Source organism: Rana temporaria, chromosome 10, assembly GCF_905171775.1.
Source record: "Rana temporaria chromosome 10, aRanTem1.1, whole genome shotgun sequence".
Lineage (NCBI taxonomy): Eukaryota > Metazoa > Chordata > Amphibia > Anura > Ranidae > Rana > Rana temporaria.
The window spans coordinates 147,748,340-147,763,339 of record NC_053498.1 but is presented as its reverse complement, the minus strand read 5'-3'; the positions used below and the strand labels follow the sequence as shown (position 1 = coordinate 147,763,339).

General features: G+C 48.6%; 1 protein-coding gene across 2 annotated transcripts in view; it reads right to left on the bottom strand.

Annotated features, from left to right (window-relative positions):
* TNFRSF25 (TNF receptor superfamily member 25) overlaps nt 1-15,000 on the bottom strand; it is a 66,771-nt gene that overhangs the window by 25,680 nt on the left and 26,091 nt on the right. For both annotated transcript variants that reach the window (XM_040326511.1, XM_040326512.1), the window contains exons 2-4: nt 9,966-10,167; nt 4,170-4,298; nt 153-284 (exon numbers count right to left, since the gene is read on the bottom strand). In XM_040326511.1, coding sequence (XP_040182445.1) covers nt 153-284; nt 4,170-4,298; nt 9,966-10,167 — 463 coding nt within the window. The remainder of the gene's footprint in view (nt 1-152; nt 285-4,169; nt 4,299-9,965; nt 10,168-15,000) is intronic.

The window sequence follows — 15,000 nt, the reverse complement described above, 5'->3', positions numbered from 1 at the left end:
TCTGCACCCCATGCACCTGCCCAGGATCGGTCCTGCTGCTAGACCTATGAGTGCCTCTAAACCAGTTTTGGATTTGAATGTAAGGAATATATAGACCAGACGGGGAAATCGCCACATTCTCAGTATGGTCATACTTTTTCCAGCATACTTACAGATCTCTTTGATGTTTCTGTTAGGACATGGTGAACATTTGTGGCATCCTCCTCCTTTTCCATAATACCCCTCTTTGCATTTACATTGTCGGTTGGTTATCGGTGTACACGGGACAACCTCAACCTGTGTTCCTGAAGAGAAAGGCAAGTTACTCATTTTTTGTTCCCCCAATTTTCCAGGAGCCACCGCCAAGTCCTATGTACAAGGTCAATGCCAGCCAATGAATACAGCTAGATCTAGGAATGAGAAGAGGGTTCCTTTTCAAAGGCAGTAGACGGGACTGGAACTACGGGGCTGACATTGTTAGGGCAGGTCACCTAAAATGTGACTAGGGTGACCACGTGTCCCGGATTTCCCGGGACAGTCCCGCATTTTGCAGGTCTGTCCCGGGCACGTTCATTCCAGGACAATACAGTGTCCCAGAATCAGGGCCGCCATTAGGGGGGTACAGGCATTACACCTGTAAAGGGGCCCGGCTGGCCCCCCTCCCGTTTTTTTTGTTTTTTTTGCATTACACCTGTGAGGGGCCCGATGGTCCCCAGGGCCCCTCACAGGTCCGGCGGGCCCCCTCCAATTTTTTTTTTTTTTTATGTAAACATTTGTTTTTTAATTTATGTATTTTTTGCATTACAACTGTAAGGGGCCCAATGGTCCCCAGGGACCCTTACAGACCCGGCCGCACCCCCCTTTTTTTATTTATTTATTTTTTGCATTACAACTGTGAGGGGCCCGATGGTCCCCAGGGCCCCTTACAGGCCCCCTTTCCGTATATATATATATATATATATATATATATATATATATATATATATATATATACACACACACACACACACACACACACACACACACACACACACTTATTTATTTTTTTTTGCATTACAACTGTAAGGGGCCCGATGGTCCCCAGGGCCCCTTACAGGCCCCCTTTCCGTTATATACACACACACACACACACATACACACACACACACACACACACACACACACACACACTTATTTTATTTTTTTTGCATTACAACTGTAAGGGGCCCAATGGTCCCCAGGGCCCCTTACAGGCCCAGCCGGCCCCCTTCCCGTTTTTATATATATATTGCATTACACCTGTAAGGGGCCAGATGGTCCCCAGGGCCCCCCCTTATTATATCGCGTCAGGAGAGAAGAGATTACACATTTTTTTTCGTCAGCGCCCCCCCCCCCTCTCTGCTCCAGGGGGCCCTGCCTAAAGCTGTGTAAGGGGCCCCTAAAATTTGCGATGGCTGCCCTGCCCAAAATCAAACTGACACAGCCACCCCCCGGGCCAATCTGATGCCCCCAAAAAAAGGGCGCCACATCACCGCTTTACTCACTGACAGTACTTGTCCTGGCCAGGAATGCCTGGAGGAGCACAATCCCCGCCCCCTGCTTGTGATTGGAGAAATTATAAATCCCGCCTCTTGTGTCCAATCACTGTGCTGTTATTTATTACATCACAAGCTGATTTTTGGGAAGGGAGGGTGTCCCTGAATGGTAGTTTGGAAATGTGGTCACCCTAGTGCCTACCCATCATTGCCCCGTCCTCTCACACACACACACACACACACACACACACACACACAAATCCAGACAAAAGAACACAAAGCTAAAAAGGGTGGAAATGAAAATCTTACAAATGCCACGACGTGGAAAACTTTCATTTTTCGAAGGTGGGAATGCAGTCTGTGCTTATTGCTATTTCTGTGGTCATTGGAGAGATTTTTCTCTCATTTCCTGTGTGGTCACCAAAACAGGAAGTGGGCAAAACCTGAACCCAATGGGGGCAAACACAATGGGGTATATTCAGGTACGAATTGCGCCCTCTTACAGAGGCGCAGCGTACCGTTTTAACACTACGGCTCCGTAAATTACCTGCACTACGCTTCATTCATGAAGCAGTAGCTATGTAATTTGCGTGGGCGCTCCTTAAAACTGCCCGGCGTAAGGGCGCGTAATTTAAATGATCACGTAGGGGGGTGGATCATTTAAATTAGGCACATTCCCGCGCCGAACGTAGTGCGCATGCTCCATCGGGAAACTTTCCCGACGTGCATTGCGGCAAATGACGTCGCAAGGACGTCATTTGCTTTATCGTGAACGTAAATGGCGTCCAGCGCCATTCACGATTCACTTACGCAAACATAATTTTTTTAAATCGCGACGCGGGAACGACGGGTATACTTGGCATTGGCTGCCCCTGCTAATAGCAGAAGCAGCCTTACGCGGAACCCGACAAACGCAAACGACCTAAAATGCGTACGCAGGGCGCGCGTAGGGTTGTGAATCGGCGTTAGTATGCAATTTGCATACTCTACGCTGACCACTACGGGAACGCCACCTAGCGGCCATCGTAAGAATGCAGCCTACGATACGACGGCATAAGAGCCTTATGCCACGCATATCTTAGGCTACAGTCGGCGTATCGAGCTTTCTGAATCAGGAGCAGTCGATACGCTGGCGCAACTAAGCAATTGCGCTGCGTAACTATGGTTACGCAGACGCAATTGCTTACTGAGTCTACCCCAATAACTTTTATTTTTACTTATTGTTAAGGTTTTTTTTTTATTGTTCTTTGTCCCCACCACAGAGATTTTCCTCTGACCAGCAATTTTCAATTTTCAAGTCTTGACACAGATTCTCAATGGGATTTAGGTCTGGACTGTGACTGGGCCATTCCAACACATGAATAGGCTTTGATCTAAACCAGGGGTCTCCATACTTTTCAAGCAAAGGGCCAGTTTACGGTCTTTCAGACTTCGGGGGGGTCGGATTCTGACCAGTCAGGGTAGAAAATGCCCCAGGGCCGAGCATCAGTGAGAATAAACATGGCCCCAGTGTTGGCGGGCAGTAGGAGGAGGAATATACTGCTCCATCATTGCTATTAGTCTAAGAAATAGTGCCCCATTGTTGGTGCTATTGGGAGGAATAGTGCCTCATATCATTGGGAGAAATACTGCCCCAAGGGCCGGATGAAGGCTAGCAAAGGGCCACATCCGGCCCTTGGGCCGCAGTTTGGAGACCCCTGATCTAAACCAATTCCATTGTAGCTCTGGCTGTACTTTAGGGTCGAAGGTGAACCTCCCCCCCCGGTCTCAAGTCTTTTGCAGACTAACAGGTTTTCTTCTAAGATTGTCCTGTATTTGTCTCCATCCATCTTCCCATCAACTCTGACCAGCTTCGCTGTCCCTGCTGAAGAAAAGCATCCCCACCACATGATGCTGCCACCGCCATGTTTCACGGTGGGGATGGTACGTTCAGGGTGATGTGCAGTGTTAGCTTTCCCCCACACATAGCGTTTTGCTTTTAGTCCAAACGGTTCAACTTTGGTGTCATGTGACCAGAGCACCTTCTTCCACATGTTTGCTGTGTCCCCTCCCCCACATGGCTTCTCACAAACTACAAACAGGACTTCTTATGTCTTTCTTTCTCCAATGTCTTTCTTCTCGTCACTCTTCCATAAAGGGCAGATTTGTGGAGAGACCACTAATAGTTGTCCTGTGGACAGATTCTCCCCCCTGAGCTGTGCAGCTCCTCCAGAGTTACCATGGGCCTCTTGGGTGCTTCTCTGATGAATGCTCTCCTTGCCCGGCCTGGTCAGTTTAGGTGGACGGCCGTGTCTTGGTAGGTCTGCAGTTGTGCCACACTCTTTCCGTTTTCCGATGATGGATTGAACAGAAGCTCTGTGAGATGTTCAAAGCTTGGGAGATTTTTTTTTATGACCTAACCCTGCTTTATAATTCTCCACAACTTCATCCCTGACCTGTCTGGTGTGTTCCTCGGCCTTCATGATGCTGTTTGTTCACTAAGGTTCTCCAACAAACCTCTGAGGGCTTCACAGAACAGCCATATTTAATGAAATTACCTTATGCACAGATGGGCTCTATTCTTTTTAATTAGGTGACCAAAGATCAAGCTACGTATACACACACACACACACACACACACACACACACACACATGCAAACTTTCTAATTTTGAAAAATCACATTTCCATTACTTACCATTGACACATTCTGCGCATCTGATGCAATTGAAATTGTAGTTGGGATGTGCAAGATGTGTACCTTCCCGACAGACTGCGCATGTACGATCTTCCCCGGACTCATTACACGTCTTTTCAACATATTGGCCTAAAATAAAAAAGGAAAATGGTCATTCTTTATTCTATGGACACTCACTCCAAATTGTTTTAAAGTTTAGCCCAAAACAATTCATTACTATGGGACCCGAGGTTCCCAAATGGTCAGTTCAGAGTTGCCTTTTCTAAATCCTCCCCCCCCCCCCCCCATTTCCCAATTCATGTCTTGGTGCTGGTCGCCCTCCCACCAGGCAGAGGCGGCTCTCTAATTAGGGGGTCGCCTAAGGCCTCGCGCTCATAGGGGCCTCGCAGCTGCCTAATTTGCCTCTGAGACTGGCCCACAGAAGCACCCATGGATTAGACAAAGCTGCGCCGGTCACTCTCTGGCTCCGGTTACGTTTGTAAAGACATGACAGCGCGTGGCGTGGGCATTGATTATCCTCCCTCGCTCTCTCTCTGTGTGTGCGGCTATAGCTTCACTTTCTCAGCGCATACCAGTGGTCTCTGCAGTGCTGGAACATTAGGGCTTGTTTGTTTACACCATATACTTTCAACCCATCTGCACTCCCCTCCTCCACATGCCACCCACCCATCCACATTCACTCCGTGCCCCCCTCCTGCAGATGCCACCCACCCCATTAACTCTGTACCCCCCTCCTGCAGATGCCACCCCTATTCACTCCGTTCTCCCTCTACTGCACATGCCACCTACCATCATACACTCCGTGCCCCCCCCTCCTGCACATGCCACCCACCATCATACACTCCGTGCCCCCCCTCCATCATACACTCCGTGCCCCCCCTCCATCATACACTCCGTGCCCCCCCTCCATCATACACTCCGTGCCCCCCTCCATCATACACTCCGTGCCCCCCTCCTTCACATGCTACCCACCCCCATTTACTCGTTCCCCCCCTCCTGCAGATACCACCCACATTCACATCATGCCCCCCACTCACTCCGTGCCACCCTCTTGCACAAACCACCCACTGCCATACACTCCATGCCCCCCTCCTACACATGCCACCCACCATCATACACTCTGTGCCCCCCTCCTGCAGATGCCACCCACCCCATTAACTCTGTACCCCCCTCCTGCACATGACACCCACCCCCATTCACTCGGTGCCCCCCTCCTGCAGATGCCACCCCCATTCACTCCGTTCTCCCTCTACTGCACATGCCACCCACCATAATACACTCCGTGCCCCTCCTCCTGCACATGCCACCCACCATCATACACTCCGTGCCCCCCACCATCATACACTCCGTGCCCCCCCACCATCATACACTCCGTGCCCCCCCACCATCATACACTCCGTGCCCCCCCACCATCATACACTCCGTGCCCCCCCACCATCATACACTCCGTGCCCCCCCACCATCATACACTCCGTGCCCCCCACCATCACACACTCCGTGCCCCCCTCCTTCACATGCTACCCACCCCCATTCACTCGTTCCCCCCCTCCTGCAGATACCACCCACATTCACATCATGCCCCCCACTCACTCCGTGCCACCCTCTTGCACAAACCACCCACCGCCATACACTCCATGCCCCCCTCCTGCACATAACACCCCCCCCCAATTCACTCCATGCCCCCCCCTGCACATGCCACCCACAGCCATACACTCCATGCCCCCCTCCTGCACATACCACCCACCCTCCCATTCACTCTGTGCCCCCCCTCCTACAGATACCACCCACATTCACATCATGCCCCCCACTCACTCCGTGCCACCCTCTTGCACAAACCACCCACTGCCATACACTCCATGCCCCCCTCCTACACATGCCACCCACCATCATACACTCTGTGCCCCCCTCCTGCAGATGCCACCCACCCCATTAACTCTGTACCCCCCTCCTGCACATGCCACCCACCCCTATTCACTCGGTGCCCCCCTCCTGCAGATGCCACCCCCATTCACTCCGTTCTCCCTCTACTGCACATGCCACCCACCATAATACACTCCGTGCCCCTCCTCCTGCACATGCCACCCACCATCATACACTCCGTGCCCCCCACCATCATACACTCCGTGCCCCCCCACCATCATACACTCCGTGCCCCCCACCATCATACACTCCGTGCCCCCCACCATCATACACTCCGTGCCCCCCACCATCATATGCTACCCACCCCCATTCACTCGTTCCCCCCCTCCTGCACATACCACCCACATTCACATCATGCTCCCCACTCACTCCGTGCCACCCTCTTGCACAAACCACCCACCGCCATACACTCCATGCCCCCCTCCTGCACATAACACCCCCCCCAATTCACTCCATGCCCCCCCTGCACATGCCACCCACAGCCATACACTCCATGCCCCCCTCCTGCACATACCACCCACCCCCCCATTCACTCTGTGCCCCCCCTCTCTTTAATGGATGGGTTTACTTTTGCTTTAAAGTGTTACTAAACCCAGGAGTCTGAATTTATTATACCTGGTCTACCCATGGGCATGCATTTATTATACCCGGTCTCCCCATGGGCCTGCATTTATTATATCCGGTCTACCCATGGGCATGCATTTATTATACCCGGTCTCCCCATGGGCCTGCATTTATTATACCCGGTCTCCCCAGGAGTCTGCATTTATTATACCCGGTCTCCCCAGGAGTCTGCATTTATTATACCCGGTCTCCCCAGGAGTCTGCATTTATTATATCCGGTCTCCCCAGGAGCCTGCATTTATTATATCTGGTCTCCCCAGGAGCCTGCATTTATTATACCCGGTCTCCCCAGGAGTCTGCATTTATTATATCCGGTCTCCCCAGGAGCCTGCATTTATTATATCCGGTCTCCCCATGGGCCTGCATTTATTATATCCGGTCTCCCCAGGAGCCTGCATTTATTATATCTGGTCTCCCCAGGAGCCTGCATTTATTATATCTGGTCTCCCCAGGAGCCTGCATTTATTATACCCGGTCTCCCCATGGGCCTGCATTTATTATATCTTTTTGTAAAATTTTTAAAATTTTATCACAGAAACGAAGAAAATTATTATTATTTTTTCATTTTTCATTTATAGCGCAAAAAAAAAAAAAACGCAGGAGGTGATAACTACCACCAAAAGAAAGCTCTATTTGTATGGGGAAAAAAAAAGGACAAAAAAAAAATGTATTTGGGTACAGTATTACATGACTGAGTAATTGTCATTCAAAGAGGGAGAGCACTGAAAGCTGAAAATTGGTCTGGGCAGGAGGGGGGGGGGGGTTTAACCACTTAACGCCCGCCGCACGACTATTTACGTCCGCAGAATAGCACGGACAGGCAGAAGGACGTATATATACGTCCTTGCCTTCTAGCGGGTGGGGGGGTCCGATCGTGACCCCCCCCGCTGCGTGCGGCGGGCGGGTTCCCTCGGGGAGCGATCCGGGACGACGGCGCGGCTATTCGTTTTTAGCCGCTCCGTCACGATCGCTCCCCGAGGCTGAAGCACGGGGAGAGCCATATGTAAACACGGCTTCCCCGTGCTTCACTATGACGGCGCATCGATCGAGTGATCCCTTTTATTAGGGAGACCCGATCGATGACGTCAGTCCTACAGCCACACCCCCCTACTGTTGTAAACACACACTAGGTGAACCCTAACTCCTACAGCGCCCCCTGTGGTTAACTCCCAAACTGCAACTGTCATTTTCACAATAAACAATGCAATTTAAATGCATTTTTTGCTGTGAAAATGACAATGGTCCCAAAAATGTGTCAAAATTGTCCGAAGTGTCCGCCGTAATGTCACAGTCACTAAAAAAATCGCTGATCGCCGCTATTAGTAGTAAAAAAAAAAATATTAATAAAAATGCAATAAAACTATCCCCTATTTTGTAAACGCTATAAATTTTGCGCAAACCAATCGATAAACGCTTATTGCGATTTTTTTTTACCAAAAATAGGTAGAAGAATACGTATCGGCCTAAACTGAGGAAAAAAAACATTTTTATATATGTTTTTGGGGGATATTTATTATAGCAAAAAGTAGAAAATATTGCATTTTTTTTCAACATTGTCGCTCTTTTTGTTTATAGCGCAAAAAATAAAAACCGCAGAGGTGATCAAATACCACCAAAAGAAAGCTCTATTTGTGGGGGGGAAAAAGGACGCCAATTTTTTTTGGGAGCCACGTCGCACGACCGCGCAATTGTCTGTTAAAGCGACGCAGTGCCGAATCGCAAAACCTGGCCTGGGCATTTAGCTGCAAAATGGTCCGGGGCTTAAGTGGTTAAGTGCCCGGCAGGCACTTAATGATTTTTTTTTCTTTGTTTTCTTTGTCTGAATTTCTCACTTCCTGTTCCTCCTCAGTAAGCTGTTCTAAATGACTTTCCACCGCTCAGATGATGGGGGCAAGCTTACTGAGTAGAAACAGGAAGTGAGAAATTCAAACAAAGAAAAAAAAAACATTTAGAAGGGAAATTGAAGGAAAAGGTAAGTGAACCAACAATGTACTAGGTTAAAGGAACCGGTTTAGAAAATAAAAGACGAACCTTTGTTAATGATTTTAGTGTCGGAAGAAAGTTCAGATGGAAAATAAACAGGAAATGTAATCTAGAGATGGTTGATTCTTACATACTCTATGACAACCCTCAAGTGCTTTGGTGGTCAGTTGAAGGGCAGCCTCTGTGCTAAATAAAAGTTGTCCCGTCTTTTTATCCCAGTTAACCACTTCCTTACTGGGCACTTAAACCCCTTCCTGACCAGAGGACTTTTTGCGATTCGGCACTGCGTCGCTTTAACTGACAATTGCGCGGTCGTGCGACGTGGCTCCCAAACAAAATTAACGTCCTTTTTTCCCCACAAATAGAGCTTTCTTTTGGTGGTATTTGATCGCCTCTGCGGTTTTTATTTTTTGCGCTATAAACAAAAATAGAGCGACAATTTTGAAAAAAAAAAAAAATATTTTTACTTGTTGCTATAATAAATAGCTCAATTTTTTTTTTTTACGTTTTTTTTTATCCTCAGTCTAGGCCGATACGTATTCTACATATTTTTAGTAAAAAAAAGAAAAAAAAAATCGCAATAAGCGACTGGTTTGCGCAAAAGTTATAGCGCCTACAAAATTAGGGACAGAAATATTTTTTTTTTTTTTTTTTTTTTACTAGAAATGGCGGCGATCTGCGATTTTTATTGGGACTGCGACGTTATGGCGGACACATCGGACACTTTTGACACATTTTTGGCGCCATTCACATTTATACTGCAATCAGTGCTATAAATATGCACTAATTACTGTATAAATGTGACTGGCAGGGAAGGGGTTAACACTAGGGGGTGAGGAAGGGGTTAAATGTGTACCCTAATATTAGTGTTCTAACTGTGGGGGAAGGGGGGGTGACTGGGGGAGGTGACCGATCTGTGTCTCTATGTACAAGAGACACAGATCCGTCTCCTCTCTCCCCTGACAGCACCGCTGTCTGCGAGAGCCGGGAATGAGAGATGATCTCATATGTAAACATATGAGATCATCTCTCATTGGCCGCACAGATCGCCTAGGAAACGGCCGCTCCGATTGGCCGTTCACGGCGATCTGTGACTGGCTGTGTCCAAGGGACACGGCCAGCACAGCAGTTCCCCGCTGCGCGCTCGGGAGCGCGCACGGGGAACGTGCAAAGGGGCGGCCGTAAAAAGACGGCCTGTTAGAAATTGGGAGCCGCGCTGAGGCCGTACAAAGTCGTACGGCCGTCAGCAAGTGGTTAATATGGACATACCCTTTGGACATTTCCTGCAGCAGCGAACGCCGTCATAACCTTGACCCTCTGGACACTCCGTTGAAGATCTTTTGTAGCGGCCATGTTTGCTCCACGCCGACCGGCTTAGTCCCTCTTCACTGGAGAAGTTGAATTTGTTTGTTTTTCTTGTCTGGTTCCAATCTTCTAGAGTATGGATAGGATTACCCAATAATAGATAGACCTGTGGGAAATACAAATTGAGGAAAATATTAATAAAATAATTCCTGATGAACCTTCTAAAGTAAGGGGGGGGGGGGGGGTCTTAACATTTATACAATAATAGATCTCTAATGGTTTGCCCAAAATGTCCTCATACCTCCATCACCAAACAACTGGAATCCCCATCATCACCACCAGTCCTGTTGGGTACCGGCGGGACATCAGAAGATGTCAAAAAAAGATTTGTAAGATTTGAATTCCCCCTGAGGAAGTCACGTGACCCAGTGCCGAACCATGTAGGGGCGGGGCTTACTGGATGATGTTATAATGCTTGGAAATACAGGTAATAGTAATCTGAGCTGTATGATCAGTGTTTAACCGCATGCCAACCGCCGCACAAACTTATACGTCGACAGAATGGCACACATATATATATATATATATATATATATTAGTGCTGTCAGTTAAACGCGCTATTAACGGCGTTAACGCAAACCCATGTTAACGCCGTCAATTTTTTTATCGCGCGATTAACGAGGCGGCGTTCGGGGGTTATACCGGGATGATGCCTGCAGCCGCAGGCATCATCCCGGTACCGTTGTTTAGAGCGGGCGATCGGCTATCCAAACATATGCCAGACATCCCCCCCTCCCGCCGCCTTTCGCCGCTCTGACCGGGCCTCCCGTCCCACCGGGAGACCCGATCCTAGATCCGCCGCCTTCTGTGTCCAGGTTGGAGACTGACACTAAGCCGTAAGCGGCTTTGATTCAGTCTCCGCATTGAAACCACGGAAGCGGCGTCATGACGTCACTTCCGGGTTTCTCGGCTGCCAATGGCGCCGGATTTAAAAAAGTACACAGTATTCATATATCTGAATACTTTGAAGTGCAAAGGAGGGAATGAAGGTCTTTTAGACCCCCGATCCCTCCATAAAGAGTACCTGTCACCACCTATTGCTGTCACAAGGGATGTTTACATTCCTTGTGACAGCAATAAAAGTGATCAAAATGTAAAAAAATAAAAAAACACAATTTAATATTGTAAAAAAAAAAATAAATAAATAAGAAAACAAAAAAAAAATGTTTTAAAGGGTGAACCTCCTTAATCGCGCGTTAACTAATCGTGAGTTAACTATGACATTAATGCGATTAAAAATTTTAATCGCTTGACAGCACTAATTATATATATATATTATATATATATATATATATATATATATATATATATATATATATATATATATATACACATATATACACATACACACATACACACATACACACACACACATCCCTTTTAATTTGCCGCCGTTTTTCCCCCAAAAAAAGGCATTCGAAAAATGATTACGCAAATACAGTGCGAGATAAAAAGTTGCAATGACCGCCATTTTATTCCCTAGGGTGTCTGCTAAAAGAAAAAAATATGTCTATAATGTTTGGGGGTTCTGAGGAATTTTCTAGTAAAACAAAATTAAGATTTTTACATGAAGGAGAGAAGTGCCAGAATAGGCGCGGTGTGGAAGTGGTTATTAACTGCTGAAAAATGGACAGATGTGAATCGGCTCCAAAAAGCCTGAATAATGACAACAGTTCTTCCCGGGTCTGCGTTTGCCCCATATACTGTTCATAAAGAAGGAGGATTCCTTTGAAGTGACATAAAGACTTCCTCTATTACAGATTTCGTGTTCTGTGTCATTTCTCTGCTACACACCTACGACATCTTCTGAGAGCTGGGCTGCCCATGTATGCATGCTTTGCATTAGGAGTTCAGGGAAGCGGCCCCACAGGAAAAGCTGAGCAAAGCAGACTCAGCATCTCCGGAAACCAGAGTGCAGAAAAGCGTACGAAGCAAATTCTGCTAAAATCTCCTACAGATACAATGATATCCAATTCCTGGGTGCTCTCTATATACAGGGCCCCTTACACAGCTTTAGGCAGGGCCCCCAGCAGAGACCAGGGGGCCCGGGGGGGGGGGGGTGCTTCTCTCCTGACGCAAGATAACAAGCGCGGGGGGCCCCCTTACAGGTGTAATGGAAAAAAACGGGTGGGCCTGTAAAAGGGCCCTGGGGGAAAAAAAACGTGCGGGGGGCCAGCCGGGCCTTTAAGGGGCCCTGGGGACCATTGGGCCCCTTACAGGTATAATGGAAAAAAACGTGCGGGGGGCCAGCCGGGCCTTTAAGGGGCCCTGGGGACCATTGGGCCCGTTACAGGTATAATGGAAAAAAACGTGCGGGGGGCCAGCCGGGCCTTTAAGGGGCCATTGGGCCCCTTACAGGTATAATGGAAAAAACGGGAGGGGGACCATTGGGACCCTTACAGGTGTAATGGAAAAAACAGGAGGGGGCCAGTCGGGCCTGTAAGGGGCCCTGGGGACCATTGGGCCCCTTACAGGTGTAATGGAAAAAATGGGAGGGGGCCCTAGGGACCATTGGGACCCTTACAGGTGTAATGGAAAAAAACGGGAGGGGGCCAGTCGGGCTTGTAAGGGGCCCTGGGGACCATTGGGCCCTTTACAGGTGTAATGGAAAAAAACGGGAGGGGGCCCTGGGGACCATTGGGACCCTTACAGGTGTAATGGAAAAAACGGGAGGGGGCCAATCGGGCCTGTAAGGGGCCCTGGGGACCATTGGGCCCCTTACAGGTGTAGTGCAAAAGAACAGGAGTGGGGCAGTCGGGCCCCTGGGGACCATCGGGCCCCTTACAGGTATAATGCCTGTACCCCCCTGATGGCGGCCCTGTACAGGGCATTAAGCAACTTGGGTTTTTGGAAGCTGGGCATAGTTAAGATGATTGATGGGTCCCAAAAGATGCCTGCTATTGCCCTCCTCTGTGAGTTGCTTTGATGCTGGGTTTTACGGTGTTGCTTGCTTCACCTACATCTTGGCAAATGCCCACCAACTGGTGCCCCACTGTCCATGGTGCCTTAGTGGCCATTGAAGAAAACCTATACTTGGATCATTTTGTAGGCTGTCAAGACTGGTTGTGAAGGCAGTTGCAGTGAATATCCCTCTATATGACAACACCTGTGTCCTCCAAGTGTCTAGTGTGCTTAGGTGGCCATTGAAGAAGACCTACTGTATACTTCGATAATTCTATAGGCTGTCAAGGCTGGTTTTGAAATTTGAGCCCAAGTGACCACTTTGCCTAAGTGGCCATTGAAGAAGATCATGCTTGGATAATTCTGTAGGCTTCCAAGGTTGATTTTGAAGGTCGTGTCCAATGTCCAAGTGTCCACTGTGCCTAAGTGGCCATTGGAGAAGACCTATACAGTGGAAAGAAATTTGGTTGGAGATCAATACTCACTATTTGCTAACACCATACTGGGTGTGCAATATACCCCTACGGTGTCCCAAAATGTGCAGACTCACCAATACTAGGTGCGGTCTCTGTACCTAGTAAATATACAGGAAAAATAGTTACAGGGGAAGGATTCCCACTGTGAAGAGACACAGGCGGACCATGCTATGGGATAAATTGTCCCATATTAAGCAGCATGGTCCGCCTGTGTTTCTTCACAGTGGGAATCCTTCCCCTGTAACTCTTTTACCTATACAGTGGAACCTTGGTTTACCAGTAACGCGGTAAACAAGCGTTTTGAAAGACGAGCAACTTTGTTTTAAAAATCCTGTCTCGGTTTGTGAGCGTTGTCTCGCAAAACAAGCAGGATTCAAGCCACGTACGCATACGACGTAAACTGCGTACGCAGGGCTCGCGTAGGGTAGTGAATCGGCGTTAGTATGCAATTTGCATACTATACGCTGACCACTACCGGAACGCCACCTAGCGGCCTGCGTAAGAATGCAGCCTAAGATATGAGGGCATAAGAGCCTTATGCCGCGCATAACTTAGGCTGCAGTCGGCCAAACAAGCTCTCTGAATCAGGAGAAGTCGTTACGCCTGCGCAAGTAAGCAATTGCGCTGCGTAACTATGGTTACGCAGACGCAATTGCTTCTTGAATCTGGGCCAGTATATCTCTAAAGTGGAAATAAACGAATTTTGTTGACGGAAGAGACATGCAAAGTCCTCGTCTATCTTCTGGCAATTTATTATGTGGGCAGATTTCCAGCTCGTTGGTTCCTGGAGCTGGGGATGATGTCATCCTTGTGTTACATCACCAGCGGCCGCCCAACAAGAGGACACGCTGCAGTGATCATTGTCAAGAATTTCCATTCAGCAATTTTCAATAAAAAAAATAAAATAAAAAAAAAACTCTGCAGACACGGAAATCATCGACGCTCTGAGCTCTCCGTCGAGTCAGCGTTTGGGGAAAAATCGACTCTTTTTAACCTGAAGTGCATCTTTGCTAATCAGATATTCCCCGTGAGCAAGAAGCGAGCGTCTGTACATGAGGCATAAGAGGAAATCGCTGAGAACCACAGCAGTGTCACCAGGAAGCAGAGTACTGAGAAGGCCGCCTGGTGCCGCCGCTTACAGTCATCGCCACAGATAAAGATCGGAATGTTGCAAAACTCAAAAAATTATTTCTCACTCCACTGATGGGGCCTTCTAAGCTAAACTGTCTGAAGAAGCATAAAACGTAACCATAGGCGTGCGCACAGGGTGTGCCAGGGCACACCCTAATCATTCTGTGCAGCACAGATTCCCAGGGCCAATCCTAGGCAGGGTGCACGGGGTGCTCCGCACTCAGGTGCCGCATAGGTGGGGGCGCCAAAGCTCTAAAGTGCTCCCCTCCCTCCTCCTTGTCGGTGTCCAGAGGCGGAGCGCATGTAGCGGGTGCTGCGTTTCCCCATCCCGCTTGCTCTCTCCGCTGGCAACTGACAAGAGCGCATACCTCCCGCTGTCCCCAGAATCCGGGCTGGGTACAACAGCGGAGCCTAGTACCGGAACACGTTTC